The following is a 15,431-nucleotide window of genomic DNA, read 5'->3' as shown; positions in this document are numbered from 1 at the left end:
TACCGGCGCGGCAGTGACCGCGATCCGACTGTCGCAATAGTATTTATGCAACTGAGTGCACGCACCTGATGGGCCCCGTACGTTGCAAAACGCTACGCGGGCGTCGCACATATGCACTACACTACCTACAAGGAGACCTAAATGATACAAGGGGTGTTACTGTCTTCGAAGAAAAACAATTTGTCGCTTCATACCTGTTATTGTGATCGATTTATAGGCACGAAATTTTAATGGAACTAATTAATTTTAATTGGATGGTGTTGAAATTCTTTTTTTATATATAAGATAAGGGTCAAACTAGCGGCTGGAACAACGAAGTAGAAAAATGAAACATACCGTATTCGATTAAACTAAAGGTGTTATCACACAAAGTCTTGTCATTATAAGAATGTTTATTTTGTTAACGATTCACATCCATTTTATTTATATTTCCAAGAGTAAACGTGACATAAAAGTTCATATGCGGTATATTTTAACTTTTTATCGGGCTTAAAGGATGTCAATTCTTATTGAAGAATAATTGATTTCGGGTGAAGTAAGTGCAAATATTTAACATTAAACTTTATTGCAGTTACATATGCGACAACCATTCATTTATCACTCATCCGTTATTTTTAAATTACCCATCGAATGAATTGGATAAAAATTGTCTTGACATAAACTTGACAAAAGATAATTTTTAAACCTATTTTACTTTACTATTTACATTTTTTTAATGATAATTTAAAGAAATATACATATGACTACATGAAATGATTATCGGCATGTTTAATATTTTATGGGCTTACAGCATGTCACTTTTTTTTTACTTAATTTTTGTTCTTAAAAAGGAATCAATATAAAGATTTCATCTTACGCGTCCTCAAACAAAACTTCGCAGCAGTCATCGTTTAAATGTTATTCATTACGAGTGCACTTATTAATAAAATATTTAAGCATTCATTTTAGATTACACTCTCCTTGACATTTCAGAAGTAGGTGCAAAAACTTATTCGATGACGCATTTAAAATAGAGCATAGGAAAAGGTACTCAGCAGTAATACACGTCGTTGAGAATTGCAAAAAGTGATTGTCGGACGACCTCCGGCCTAGACCAAACTAGCCCAAAGTACCCTGGGCGACAAAGGTCGCGTTAGTAATTAAGCGTGAACTGACTGTATCAAAAGCAAACCTTGTTCGCTACAATAACTCTATGCACAGTAACTGAATAGACCCACGTAATTGAACTAACAACGTACGTTACATTGCGCAACAAAAGTGATATATTTTATTATGTATTAATGAAGTGTACTTATGTAATTGCTATTTATTAGTGTCAGTTCAAGTGTTTACTGATACGTTGTAAGCTTTAAAATAAATAAAGAACGTAAACATTAATAAGCTAGCCACCCCGATCCCGATAAAAGGTGTGAATCTTTTTAATGTTAAGAATGTCAATGAACCTCTTTGGTTAGTGACGATAGTTTGTCAACTTCGACATATAAACACTTTCATTCACTAACCAGTTTTTTTTTTGCTTTCTGTAATCTTCATTTGTCACACAAAATACGATAGTATCTCGTTTTCATTTAAAAGCGGTACTTTGTAACGTTGAAGTGACATTCAACACACACACACACACACACACACAAACTCACAAAACACGTGTGTATCTTCTAATAATTTGTTTCATTTAAAAGATTTAATAAAAATCTTCTGTTGGATACACACCTTAGATAGACGAAGTATTGAAGTGCGAAATTGAGCTCAAGCCTAATATTTGGGCAACATCCTCAACTTATCGTGACGTGAATATTAATTACTTCCATACGATTTCACGCACGTCATAACAATGTTGCCTGGCACCTATGTTAACTCTACCATCCTTATTTAAACGTATTATTTAGCCCTACAAAATTTAAATATTAAATTAATGCAAACAAAGCCATTGTACATATACATAAATCAATATTTGTCCAACAATATTCATTGCTCTTTTTCAGTAGTAAAAATATAAATAAATTTGAAAAACTCGTTGATGGTAACTTGGTGACAATTCAAACTTCGACCTTAAGATACTAGCCTCAGTTACTGTTACAGAATTAATTGAAATTTTACTAACTGAAACTTAATATTCTTTGCAATCGATTACTGGAAATATTTTAATTGAGACATAAGTCAAATATTACGTGAGGAAATTAACAAACAATGCTTTGTTCAATATTTTACTAAGGTTCAATACTTATTTAATTTGTTAACCAAAAACAACAGACGGAGCTGTTATTTGATAGTTGCTTAACCAGTACAAACATATCTAAATTTAAAGATTTACTTTTCAATTTATGTCCGAAAGATCAGGACGCTTCAACATTTACGTCGTAGACGCTCTGTAGACCTTCGACATTCAATTCTAATAACAAATGCTACGAACTCTATCCAGTCTATGAAAGATTTACATTTTTTATTTATTCCTTACGTGGGAGCTTCGTGTCGCGTTTAATTATTTCTCTTGAAGTACTTATGTATTAAAAACTGAACATATCACTGTTATGCTACGTTATTCAACACTGAAGCATCGCATAACGCTCGTTACGAGCTCAAACCAAACTTGAACAAGAATAATGTTAGAATATCAATTACTGGTAATGCAAATGGCTTTTTACGTCCTAGATGCGGTCACGCAGTCGCGGCAAGTATGCAGCTCTGACAGGAACCCATGTGCGGCTGAAATATTAAACAAAAAAAACCGTACGTAATGTAAATTGATGAACAACATTGCCGCACGTAAAATTGCATGTGTCTGCGGACGCACATAATAATTAAAGCATGATAGAAAGTGAGAGTTTCGAACCCGAGGAGCGACCGCGGACGCCGCTCAAAATAGAAGCGAACGTCGATTGACACGTGCCATATTCGTCGCCATCGCCACGTAACCTACTCATTAATAATTATCGACAGCTTCATTAAACACCGTTTGCTCGCTTTGTCACACCTTCGTTGAAAATCTATGTTAAAATTTGCACCTTAATTTTGTGTTGCTATCGAAACGTTTATAATAAAATGTACACTATGTAATAGTCTTATTGTTTAGTAGAAAACGCAACACATTAAAATATTTACGATTTATTTGTTTTTATTCAAATATTTTTTTCTACTTAAATAATTAATTATTTATTATAAATAATACTGGTAAAATATTAGGTCCTTACATATGAAATTGGCGTTTTTCGTACTGGCCACTTTAATCACGAATTTCTCCTCTTTGGTAAGGAATTCCAAATTCAAATTTGTACAGCTATAGACTCATGTATTTGTGGTTCGATGACCGTCATTCATTTGTTTTTTTTCTTCTGTTTTTTTCTGTTTGCGTCACTCATTTTACAAAATGGAAAACTTAAAATATCGCATTATTTACGAGTACGAGTTCCGCCGTGGCACTAGTGCTGCGGAAACGACTCGAAGGGTGAATGATGTGTATGGCGGTCGTGTTGCAAAAGAAAACACAGTTCGTTTTTGGTTCCAACGTTTTCGTTCTGGAAATTTCGATCTGCAGAACAAGCCCCGTGGACGGAATGAGACTCAAGTTGATAATGAAGAGTTGAAGGCTATTGTGGAAGCGGATCCATCGCAAACCACGTCCGAGTTAGCTGCAGGCTGCGATGTTAGTGATAAAACTGTTTTAATTCACTTGAAGCAAATTGGGAAGATTAAAAAGCTTGAAAGGTGGGTACCTCACGAATTGACTGAAGCAAACCGGCAAACGCGCGTCGACTGTTGCGTTACATTACTAAACCGGCACAATAATGAAGGTATTTTAAACCGAATCATTACCTATGATGAAAAATGGGTTCTTTACGATAATCGGAAGCGCTCAGCGCAATGGTTGGATCCTGGCCAGCCAGCCAAATCCTGCCCCAAGCGAAAATTAACCCCAAAAAAGTTACTTGTAAGCGTTTGGTGGACTAGTGCCGGTATTGTTCATTACAGTTTTCTCAAATCTGGCCAGACTATTACGGCTGATGTCTATTGTCAGCAATTGCAAACCATGATGGAAAAGCTAGCGGCTAAACAATCTAGGCTGGTCAATCGCTCCACGCCACTGCTGCTTCACGACAACGCTAGACCACACACTGCGCAACAGACCGCTACTAAATTAGAAGAGCTTCAATTGGAAAGTCTAAGACATCCTTCGTACTCCCCGGACCTTGCTCCAACAGATTACCATTTTTTTCGAAATTTGGATAACTTCTTGCAAGGGAAAAAATTCAACTCCGATGGGGTAGTCCAAATAGCCTTCAAAGATTCTATTGATTTCCGTCCGACTGGTTTTTTTAGTAAAGGGATCAATGAACTACCTATGAGATGGCAAAAGTGCATAGAAAATAATGGTTCATACTTTGATTAATTAAATATATTATATTAAAAAATATTCGACTTTTTGTTCCTCCCATACAAAACGCCAATTTCATATGTAAGGACCTAATATTAAGACTGCATTTCGCATTTGTTTAATTATTACTAGAACAAATATTTAGAACCCTCAAAAAACCCTTAGAAAAACTATTTATATGTGTATGTATATGTTTTAGAACCCGCATATAATCTTTTATTTAGTTACGTTTTACATATAAACCTACAATGAAGGTCATATGTCAAAACTTTTTAGAGATAATTAAATAATACTGTCATCATAAAACTTCAACTTAATATAAATTAAGCGTACCTGTATACAATACAAAAAGATTAAACATTTTCATTTATAAGAAACACCATTATTGAGAAATACAGGAAGCCAATACAAACAACACGCATACATGAAAAACAAACTCCATAAAATTAAAATTCTCTATAAAACAGCACGTCTGTGAAGTTTATGTTCCAGTAAAAGTTTATCTTAACAACAATCCTATTTATAACCCGGAATTCCCCGATCGCTGACGATCATCAACCATTATAGTCAATACACGTATTATAGTTTTTATAATGCACATTTTAAAAACCCAAGAAGTGGCTGACATGACTACATATGACAAAGATTAAAATAACAAATTAAAAAAGCATACCAATAGAGACTATCAAATGTTTAAATGAGCGCTACGCATTAAGAAATCGTGCGTAATAAATAACAGCTACAATGTGCGTAGCAATGTGTAGCACGTGAATGTTTGGTAAACAAAAGACTTAAACGCGTTAGAATATTGTACAGAATAAACGATCGCACTTAAGTAAACAAGTCAACAATGACATTGCCAGAAATATGTATACGTAAAGAGGGTCAATACCGTCAATTATTTTGATATTAGATATAATTGTTCGCTGGCATGCGATGTAAAATTTGAAACTTGACGTCTAAATAGCGTAGTCAAAAATTTACTATACAACGCCTTCAATATATTTTCAATAGATCCATATTTAAACAACATGTTGTTTGAGTAACATGTCACGAAAATAACTCCTTTTTTCTTGTGAAGGTCAAACAGTATACCTTCAGAAGAGAAAAAAACATAACAATAATTCTTAAGAAATGTGAACTTTGAAAATACACGAGTTTCTATATGATGTTGTTTACTACAGTAGACGTAAAGGGAAATTATAACGGGAAATCACGCTAAGTGATGTCACAAATGTCAAGGTATGTGTCCCGGAAATTCTTTCATCCTTTGACCTTCGGATGAAATGCAATTTAATCGCTACCGGGGTCTTTATTTGGCATCATCGCATAAAGTACCACTTGTACCGATATTAATCATCACTTTCATTACAATCATAAAATGTCACTAACAGACAAAAACATGGTGCATTACCGGCGAACGCTTAAATGAATTATCGTAAAGACACAAAGGATTGACCAGGAAAACGATTATAAATTCCTTGGCAATACTTCCGTAAAATCGAAAAATTCTGCAATCACTTAATGACATCTTTAAATTATTGTTTTAAAGGCTGAAATGAGTTATTAAAGTTAACATTATGGAGTCATCAGAAGATAGCGATTATCGCCATTTCTTCCGTAATATAACGACACAATAAAACTTATGGAAACTTAGCACTATGCATTTATATATGTATTTTTACAACAGCATTAAATATCGACATTACTGGTAGCTAATAGATACGCGCACAACAGTGAGATTTATTAGGACGGAGTCCTAAGAGATAGGTTTATTAAGGAGGTGGAGTAATTACCTTAAACACACCACCTAATAACAGCGTTTGAAGCGAGCAAGTGGGACAAAGATCACGACACCGCATGCATCAAGCGGTCGCTTTCAAGGGCAGACAGCGCATTTTATTGATTTATTTTGAAGATAAATATTTTCAACTTTATAGTACCGCTCTTTAAGTCACGATACTCAGTGAGGTAGACAGAGCTGACTTTTATTTATTTCAAGAATGAAAAACGTTATACCTCACTGAACATACAATTAAAATTAGCGAAATGACAAATATCCTCAAGGTTAACATTTTAAATTCTGAAAAGGGGAGATATGATTTCTACTATCTGACAAAATACACAATAAAACTTTGTGCAATACTAAGTAACTTGAAACGAAGCAACGGGGCGTTACTTAATTGAGTCCCAATGTCACAACATTTCTCGAGTTTTAAATGTCAGTTATTTTTGGCGGTAGTCCTACTGTGAGGGCTTTAACCCCACCAGAAGACGGCAAACAGCTAGCGCAATAGCGCTTTTAGATTAACTTTCGGAATCGGATATGCATAGCAGTTCCGGATGTGGCGTATATATGAACTTCACAACAGTTTCGAGATTTAAATTTTTTTACACACTTTAAGAATTTCGATATACAATAACAATTATAAAAGATATCTCAAATACTGATGTCATGTGCATTTTGACATAATTATGACTTCGTAGAAATGATCACAAGACGCGGATTACGGATCTGGGCACGTTGCAAAACTTGACTTCGTTACGGTCTCAAAACCCGAAAACATTTCACATGTAACTTGTATTGTACTTAATGAGTATGCCCATGAACTTTTGCTTTGCTTGCCAATATTGAGAAAGGGGGAAAATCTCGTTTTACGAAAACGGAAAAATGGAATTCATTTCCAGTTGCTAGTTATAACAATTGTGTTTTTGTACAAAAGCATAAAGCTTTATATCAAAGAAAAATAATTTCATACATATTTTAAAAATTAATACTATTTATGCCAATGGTATTGTTAAAAAAGGATTAGCAAATATTATCATTAACATTTTAACTTCACTATAACTTGTCGCCTAGAACAGCACAGAGTGGAAAAACACTTTTTGAGAGATGGTCAATGGTATGGTAAAAAAATATTCTTGTAAGGAAACATTAAGACAAGATGTAACATTAGGTAACTACTAAGTACATGACATATTGCCAAACACAAGAATAGGAAGGCTCTTATCAATAAACGTAGACGTGAGCAATTAATATGACACTCATAGACACTGATGAGTTCATTGTTTGCGAGTACCAACCGAAACACTGTTGCTCAATGCACCCAGCTAGCTCAGCAGCCGCAAGGACGTCTAGTAACTGGTGACCGCCTCTGCGGCTACTTATTATTAATATATTTGACATGTTTAGTCGGCGACGGGCTGGACAGGTCTACGCAATTTGCAACCGACCACATGACGTTCCAATCAAATTTCACACTTTTACATATTCTATAAAAATGACGACCTTATCGGTAGAGTATCTACTTTACTTGGTATTTATTATTACTCTAGGTCCATCTCGATTAGATTTTTCGTTTCGGGCTTCCTGTCTTATTTAGAGGATCCAAATGCGAAAAAGCAGACAGTATTTCTCTGGTTATTTCAAAATTATCAAAGATCGTCGGAGGTTATTTAAATAATCGAGATACATAGTATAAGTTCAAAAATTTGTAACCATATGCGTGTGTCAAGTTTAATAATGTCACAATCTCCCCTGGCCAATAAAGCTCGTTCAATCTTACACAATACATAAACTATAGTAAAAATCGACATATTAGCTTGGTGAATAATAATGAGATGCGTTATTGCGAAAATCAATTTGGATAATCAGTAAGAAATAGAAAAACTATTATACAGTAGGCATTTGACAGTATGTATTGAATAAAGTCCAAAAATTTAAACTGATTATTACGTTTTTTTTTTTGTAAAAGCCTAGTTTAAGTTAATGAAAATATGTATTAGAAAAAATTATATTTAAAGAATTTATGTAATTTTTGAAGTGTGTTCAAAGAAATAATAAAGGTAAATTTATTTTCCTAGATTAAGACATTCTATAAAGTATTTCATGAATTATGCACACTTCACAGATTGTAGTTGGATACGGGCACAGACTGGGCTTGAAGGGCTTAAACATTTTCCACTTCGCCACGCCCTTTTGTATTGTCAGCACGTAATTTAGAATTGAAGAAAATGTTGTAAGTCGAAAATAACATATGCTATGTAGTGTGCGTTGCCGCAAACTCTTATACAATGATGTCGACTGAACAAATAGCTATGTGTTCCGCATTTCTAGTGAGCTTCATTTACGCAGGACGTTACGTACCGCGTGCCCACTCAAGCGATTCGTTTGCCTAAATAACTACTAGTAATAGAAACTAACTATTGACAATTAGTTACTTACTTAACAAACCGCATATTCGTTTAATTCCGTTTGCTAACGCAAACTCTAGCGTTAGCACATCGACGACCGATGTCGAGACAAAATCAATAATGTCATTTCTAAATTATCGCCCTAAGTCCTGTTTGACCGCTTAGTAATTTAAATATATTTAAATTCAAATTATTATAACCTACATTTTCCGGTAGATAAAGCGACGATTTTACAAAATTCTTACTTAATCAGTCAAGGACGGTTCGCGATCAAAATCAAAGACACGGTGTGACTTCGAATAGCTAACGGGGTCAATGTTCGAAAAATAGACCAGTATGAAAGAAGAAAGGCTACAACACTCCTTAGCACGACAGGTTACTTACCCAGATTTGGCGCTATTAAAAATTCAACGAATCTCTCACAACTTTCACTAACAGTCGGCCAGCGTGTGATGCCGCTTGGACTGCCGCGTAAACAAATAACATTCATTCACTCTTAGTCTCGTGTAGGTCACGATTGGAACTTAATAAAAAATAGTTACAGCTACACCATTACATACGTATATCATTGTTCATAACTTCCAATATATTTAAACCTACATACCTTTATACTAGTTAATGATTAGTGTCAACCTAGAAAATGCCGCTATATTGTCTTGGGTGGCATTTAAACTTCCAAAATAAAATATCAAAACAGTTTATGGACAATTAATATGTAATCAATAAGAACATCATTAAATAATAATTAATCTTTATCAAACGTTAAATATAACGATTTTTTATTATCGTGTCTTGCTATAAAATAATATTTCTGTTTTAATTTGTATTTAATGGAACTTGTCATTTATTTAATTGTTCATCTCATTGTATTGTATTAAGAGATGTAATTTGTAGCATCGAATGACTTTATCAATTAGCAGGAAACGTTATTGAATTATGTATTTCCCCTATTATCAAACTGTGTAAATGAGGACGTCATACGTAAAGAAATCGACGAGTAATTCAATAGCTATCGAAGGTGCAAATGAAATATTAATGCGAAAAATAATTGTTGCTTAGAAAGTTTTGTGTGACTGGAGATTTTACATCGCATGCTCGCACGCCGCGCGAGAAAGCACGACGCGCCGCATACTACTGGCCACAGACTCGCCAACGCCAACAAAGTACAGGCTACCCCAAATACCTCTAAACACCGGTATTTCTAAATGTATACGATAATGCTTTCGTTTTATACGAAAATATGTAAAGTTACTTCAAAGAAAAAGTACCTATCAAAACAGTCACATAATATGGACCCAAATGTTTAAAAATAAAGTAACAGTAACAACGTCTTATAAGAAACTAATTCAATATTTAATCAATGGTTTTGTTTGCAGAAAGTAAAAGTTATGAACTCGGAGAAAATCGGTTGTCAAACTCAACAAACTTGTACCGACTGACGTGCCGCGGACTTGAGGAGATTTCACTTTTAAAATTTCCAATGAATGTACGACCTGCTTCTTTCTCACTAATAATTTACAAAAAGTCATAGATTTTCAATTATATCCACATTAAATAACTGTAATTTAGCTGCTACAAATATAGATCAGCTGACTTTTAGGTTAAATGTCATAATGTTATGTAAAAATTACTTGTATGCCTGAGTATGTATAAGATGTCTTGTTATGAAAAATCATCGTATGCCGCTAACTTAATTATGACGTTATTGATTGTAATTCATAAAATTAAGTGAAATATTTTGAAATATGAGGCTTTCTAACCTGACATGTTCGTCCAAATATCCGCAATGGAGTTGGTCCTGGAGGTTTGAGTTTCACAAATACAGTTTGCCTTCGAACTTTATGTCCAAATTGACACATTAACTTATCTTGAACACGAGCACAGAGCCTACTCGGACTTAAACACGCCATAGCTACAACTGCTACGAGACGCTTGCGGACATGAACTACATAACACACATAGCACATAAGCGCTGTGCCTTTTTCTCCCCACTCAAACCAGCTGATTGTCATCGGCCATGTTATTTGGTATTGCTACATAGAAAGTTTATAAATTACTAAATTACTCATCCATCTTGTTTTAAATAGCTTTTTATAATTTTCGAAAACTAGTTATTTTAATTTTGTTCCATTCTAAGCTATTAGGTTTAAGTATCAGCTACAACAGTTAATGGCAAAAAATTGGTTTTGTGCTATTGGTAAGATTAAAGCATGTTTTTGACATTTTTACTCTTAATACTGTTCTATGGTTTTGATCTGACACATAACCTAAAAAATACAATAGTTTTAATATATGATTTTATAATATATAAGTTTTAATATAATTCTTAATCTGAGGTTTTAGCAGCTTTTGATTGATCGTGATTTATTGTTTAATTGACATCTTTCAACCACAAGAACAAAAACATTTATTAAGCTGAAGATGTTACCGAGATTTGGATATATGCTAAACTTTTTAAAGACGATTGAAAGAAATGTATTTCACATGTTTGGCCATCCACCAAGAGGTATGTTTAATTTATTCATGTTTCTTTATTATTTATAATATACAATATATAATGAATAATTACATGTTTTATGGAGACCGTTATTTATGGAATACCTGCAACAAAAAAAGTGTATATAAACCATGACAAAATTGTTATTTCCTGTTTTTCAGAATTAGCTTTAGTCCAAATTTATGAGAAACAATTACCACATCCCAAAAAAAGTTTTTCCATTAAGGACATAGTTGGAGATGGCTTTCTTCTTGCTGTTCCTAAATTTAGGAGGACCATTGAGAAGAAACTAAAAAGAAAGTTTGGATATCCAGAATATGTATGGAAAATGCTTGTCCCTAAAACTAATATCAAAGTATGTAATGAGTGTGGACATCATCATGAGAGGGGACGCCTTTGTGGTAATACACACCTGAAGATTATATTTTATGTAAACAATAAAGTTATGTGGGTATTAAAGTACTCTGAGTAGATCTGTGAAAAAGATAAGCAGGGGTGTACTTCTGCAACCTCAGACATACTTTTATGTAGCTTTATTACATACTAGCTTTTACCCGCGACTCCGTACGCGCGGAATAAAAAATAGAAAACGGGGTAAAAATTATCCTATGTCCGTTTCCTGGTTCTAAGCTACCTGCCCACCAATTTTCAGTCAAATAGATTCAGCCGTTCTTGAGTTATAAATAGTGTAACTAACACGACTTTCTTTTATATATATAGATTTTACTATCCTCTTACTTCATTTCTTCCAGAACATTGCTACAAAAAAGTTGAAAAGGAAACAAAAGAGATTCAAGCTAAAATACAAGAGAAATTAGGCAATAGCCCTATTGAGAAAGATGTCATTGTGCTTTATGAAGGAGAAAATTCTCCTAATATGGTAACTATTTTTATTTCATTAAAATTGAGAATATAATCACATTACATGTATACATACAAAAAATTATAGTGACAAAAGATGTGGTAAGCCAAATGATGCAGTGACCCGAACAGTTCTGACATTGCCAAAAACAAATTAACAGGGATGTTTGATGCCTGCATCATTATTTTTTTTGCAACTTATACTAACACTGCAATATTTAAATAAATTATTTAATTTTACAGCCCAACGAGTTTTGGAATGGTAAAAGAGTAGTAGAGATGAAGAAAGAAAGACCACAATGGTTCAGTAAAAACCTACTACAGAAATCAACCCAACAGCCATCTGACTCCACAGATGTGAAACCAACTGACTTAGCATAATTTATATATATTTTAGATATTGTAATTAATTTGTAGTTTTAAATCAATAAACACTTTTAAAATGTATCATAATTATTTATTCTAATTTTAAAATTGGTATTAACAGATTGTCTAAATTAGAAATACTGGCAATATCTTATACAAAAGGGAAATTAAAATTTCATGATAATAAGTATAATGATTTTCATATCTTTCATGGTTCTTCAGAAACACTAAAAAACATTGATCCACTCAATCAATCCAAATCAATTTCAACCATTGATAGGTCTACTTCCATTGGAATGTTATAGCAATGGATTTATGAAGGTTAATGAATAGTTTGATAGAATCTCTTGTAATATAACTTAGTAAATCTAGTTTTATTGATTTTGTAAAAACTAAATACATACATATTACCATGTCTTTCTACAGCTGAAACAACTAAAAACATTCCTCTCATTATTTTTCAAGAAAGAATATGTTTTTCAATGAAAACTCAGTTGCACATTGTCATGCAACAATGCCTATGCCAGAATAGTAGGGTAGTTGTGCGGGCCTGGCATGATTTGTTTTGGCTCACTATGGCTCCGTTATTACTGCCCTCTGTACTGGCATATTAATCACTTGTCAGGAAAAATAATTCCACAAATTTTTACATCCATATTTTAAATTTCTAATCAAGATACAAAAAAAGTGTGGTATTTAAATCAAATGTGAAAAATATGTGCTGTAACTTTTTAACTACCTCAACCATTATTTTCAATTGCACTATCATACAAATATATCACTCAATTCAATATATACTTATCTATAAAAAAGCAAATGTATTATTGCAGTTATGTTTACATCACAGTTCTAAACTAAATGTAAAACTGCTAACATTCACACATTTATTAATCCAAACTAGTCAGTGTTGACACCAGATAATTGTGTGAGCATCAACCATTTTATATTTCACTAGCTGTCGCCCGCGACTCCGTCCGCGCGCAGTTAAAAAAAAATGAAAAATAGATGTTGGCTGATTCTCAGACCTACTGAATATGCTCACAAAATTTCATGAGAATCGGTCAAGCTGTTTCGGAGGAGTATGGCAATGAAAACTGTGACACGAGAATTTTATATATTAGATTTATAATAATGTCTCACAAAAGTTTAAATCATTTAATCACTGTTCTACTATATTAGGATTTAATTAGCTTTGAAATATCAGCCTTACATAATATTTTCAAAAGAATTGTGACCATTATCTAAAGTGAATGAATCTTCAGTTTCACCGATAAAGTGTTGTTCTACATGAGATTGAAATATTGAAAACTCAATATGTTTTTTAAAAGTTTCACCGCATATTGGACACATTTTGTCATATGGTTCAGCAGTTTCACTATTTGCATCATAATCTGAATCCTTTCGGACTAATGATGTGCTGTTTTCATTGAAATTTTGAGACTCGGCTAGATCAACAAGACTGGTACTTGTTTCAACTTCCTTGTCCTCTGTAGTTATCTGTTTTGATTTGTTGACCGCACATGACGGACATTTGTAACCTTCTGAAAATATAAAAAATATTTTAAACCTTATACATCAGATTAAATATTTCTTTACAGGAAACATTTATTTGTCAGTTAAGCCTTTTAGAAATTAACATTATTTTATTCTTATAATTTTTAAATAAGATTTTTAGTAAAGAAAACTTTTTTAAATGTTTGCTGCGACATAGATCTCTTATATAACTTGCCAAAATATTTACTTTTTTCAGCCACACTAAGGTAGGTCGCCTTTGATGAGATTCAGTTTACCAATTTTTGTCTTGCCAACAAAAAGTTATATTTTAGAAATCTATATATATAAAAGAAAGTCGTGTTAGTTACACCACTTATAACTCAAGAACGGCTGAATCAATTTGACTGAAAATTGGTGAGCAGGTAGCTTAGAACCAGGAATAGGACATAGGATAATTTTTACCCCGTTTTCTTTTTTTTTTTTTTTATTCCGCGCAGACGGAGTCGCGGGTAAAAGCTAGTAAGAAATAAAAAGAAAAAATTACCGAGTAGAACAGACTCTACTTTGGAAAGTACTAATTTTAAATCCTTTTCCTGTAATTCTATCTCTTTTTTTAAATTGTGCAATTTCTCTGTTTGATTGTGTATTTCTTTCAATGAATCAAATGCTGGGTCCTCTATGTATGTAAAACCTATAGAATCAACATTTAGAATTTCATCATCTAGTTCTTGAAGCTGAGACATTTGTTCATATTGCTCTACTAACTGTGATTTTTCTTGAATGTAACTGTTTATAAGTTTTAAAGATATTTCTTCTAAACTTGATTCTGAATATTTTTCTTGACAGTTAGCGCTTGATCTTAGTGTGTTATTTACATATGTGTTTGTACGTAACAGTGGTTGTTTCAGTCCTTCTCTAGGTGTTTTGTCTGAACGCTTCAAAGTCGAAATTTTATTCCACAAGTTTTTATTCTCACATGAGACCATAAACACATGATGCATAAGTTGCGACTTTTGCTTATTAAGCTCTGCTATTTGTTGATGAAGTTTTAATTTCTCGTCTTCTTGCAATGGAATGTAAGGGGAATTTCTCTTTGATATATCTAATTTTAACTTCATGTTATCATTTTCTAAAGTGTTTAATCTTCGTTGCAGTAGCAAACATCGATCCCGCATGGCATGCAAGGCTAATTCATGTACGCTCACATCACCTTTTAGTGTGGTCTGATAAGTTGAATCATTGTTGAAACTCACTATTGACGAAGCATCCATAATTTACTGTAGCCTTTTCTTCATAAGTTGTATCTGTTCTGTCTCGTAAAATATCTATAAGCCGACGAAAAATTTAACCCTAAAGATACTCAACTACCGAAAAAAACATCTAATTTGTAAACGGTAAACATTCATGTATTACACAAATTGGAAGACAAATTGTATTTTATTTTCCAACAAGAAAAAATGCCAAAATAACAAATTTACGAATGTTAAATGTAAATGTCACAATTTTTCTATGGTCTATGGTCTCTGTTAATGTCAATCCTAGTGATGGTTTAAACATTTAACATCAATCAATCTCCTTTGAGCTTCCCTCTTCAACGCGACACTGGCGAAACAATCAGTGCCCAGTTAGCACACCTAAAGGCCACTGCTT

At 33.2% G+C, this 15,431-nt stretch overlaps 3 protein-coding genes across 3 annotated transcripts in view; 1 reads left to right on the top strand and 2 right to left on the bottom strand.

The window, feature by feature from the left end:
• LOC106717422 (all trans-polyprenyl-diphosphate synthase PDSS1) overlaps nucleotides 1-10,559 on the bottom strand; it is a 39,441-nt gene extending 28,882 nt beyond the window's left edge. The window contains exon 1 of the mRNA XM_014511286.2: nucleotides 10,324-10,559. Within this exon, the coding sequence (XP_014366772.2) occupies nucleotides 10,324-10,530 (207 nt within the window). The 5' untranslated portion in view covers nucleotides 10,531-10,559. The remainder of the gene's footprint in view (nucleotides 1-10,323) is intronic.
• A 356-nt stretch (nucleotides 10,560-10,915) lies between these two features.
• LOC106717437 (39S ribosomal protein L32, mitochondrial) lies at nucleotides 10,916-12,318 on the top strand. Its single transcript, XM_014511301.2, has 4 exons — nucleotides 10,916-11,069; nucleotides 11,222-11,461; nucleotides 11,813-11,940; nucleotides 12,165-12,318. The coding sequence occupies exons 1-4, from the start codon at nucleotides 10,985-10,987 to the stop codon at nucleotides 12,300-12,302; spliced, it is 591 nt and encodes a 196-aa protein (XP_014366787.2). The 5' UTR covers nucleotides 10,916-10,984; the 3' UTR covers nucleotides 12,303-12,318.
• Nucleotides 12,319-13,401: 1,083 nt separating this feature from the next.
• Nucleotides 13,402-15,253, bottom strand: LOC106717431 (protein spindle-F). Its single transcript, XM_014511297.2, has 2 exons — nucleotides 14,326-15,253; nucleotides 13,402-13,828 (listed from the first exon to the last, which is right to left on the bottom strand). The coding sequence occupies exons 1-2, from the start codon at nucleotides 15,050-15,052 to the stop codon at nucleotides 13,494-13,496; spliced, it is 1,062 nt and encodes a 353-aa protein (XP_014366783.1). The 5' UTR covers nucleotides 15,053-15,253; the 3' UTR covers nucleotides 13,402-13,493.
• Nucleotides 15,254-15,431: the final 178 nt, after the last annotated feature.

The sequence above is a fragment of the Papilio machaon genome, chromosome 8 (assembly GCF_912999745.1).
Source record: "Papilio machaon chromosome 8, ilPapMach1.1, whole genome shotgun sequence".
In the NCBI taxonomy this organism is placed as follows: domain Eukaryota; kingdom Metazoa; phylum Arthropoda; class Insecta; order Lepidoptera; family Papilionidae; genus Papilio; species Papilio machaon.
Note: the sequence above shows the minus strand (reverse complement) of the source record. Positions and strands in the feature narration are given on the sequence as shown.

Excerpts from the sequence above, each read along its gene's own strand:
- LOC106717437 (XM_014511301.2), top strand. The coding sequence starts at position 10,985 with ATGTTACCGAGATTTGGATATATGCTAAACTTTTTAAAGACGATTGAA. Across the intron at positions 11,070-11,221 it reads GTTTGGCCATCCACCAAGAG|AATTAGCTTTAGTCCAAATT; the intron begins GTATGTTTAATT and ends CCTGTTTTTCAG. Across the intron at positions 11,941-12,164 it reads GAGAAAATTCTCCTAATATG|CCCAACGAGTTTTGGAATGG; the intron begins GTAACTATTTTT and ends TTAATTTTACAG.
- LOC106717431 (XM_014511297.2), bottom strand. The coding sequence starts at position 15,052 with ATGGATGCTTCGTCAATAGTGAGTTTCAACAATGATTCAACTTATCAG. Across the intron at positions 13,829-14,325 it reads AGTAGAGTCTGTTCTACTCG|AAGGTTACAAATGTCCGTCA; the intron begins GTAATTTTTTCT and ends TTATATTTTCAG.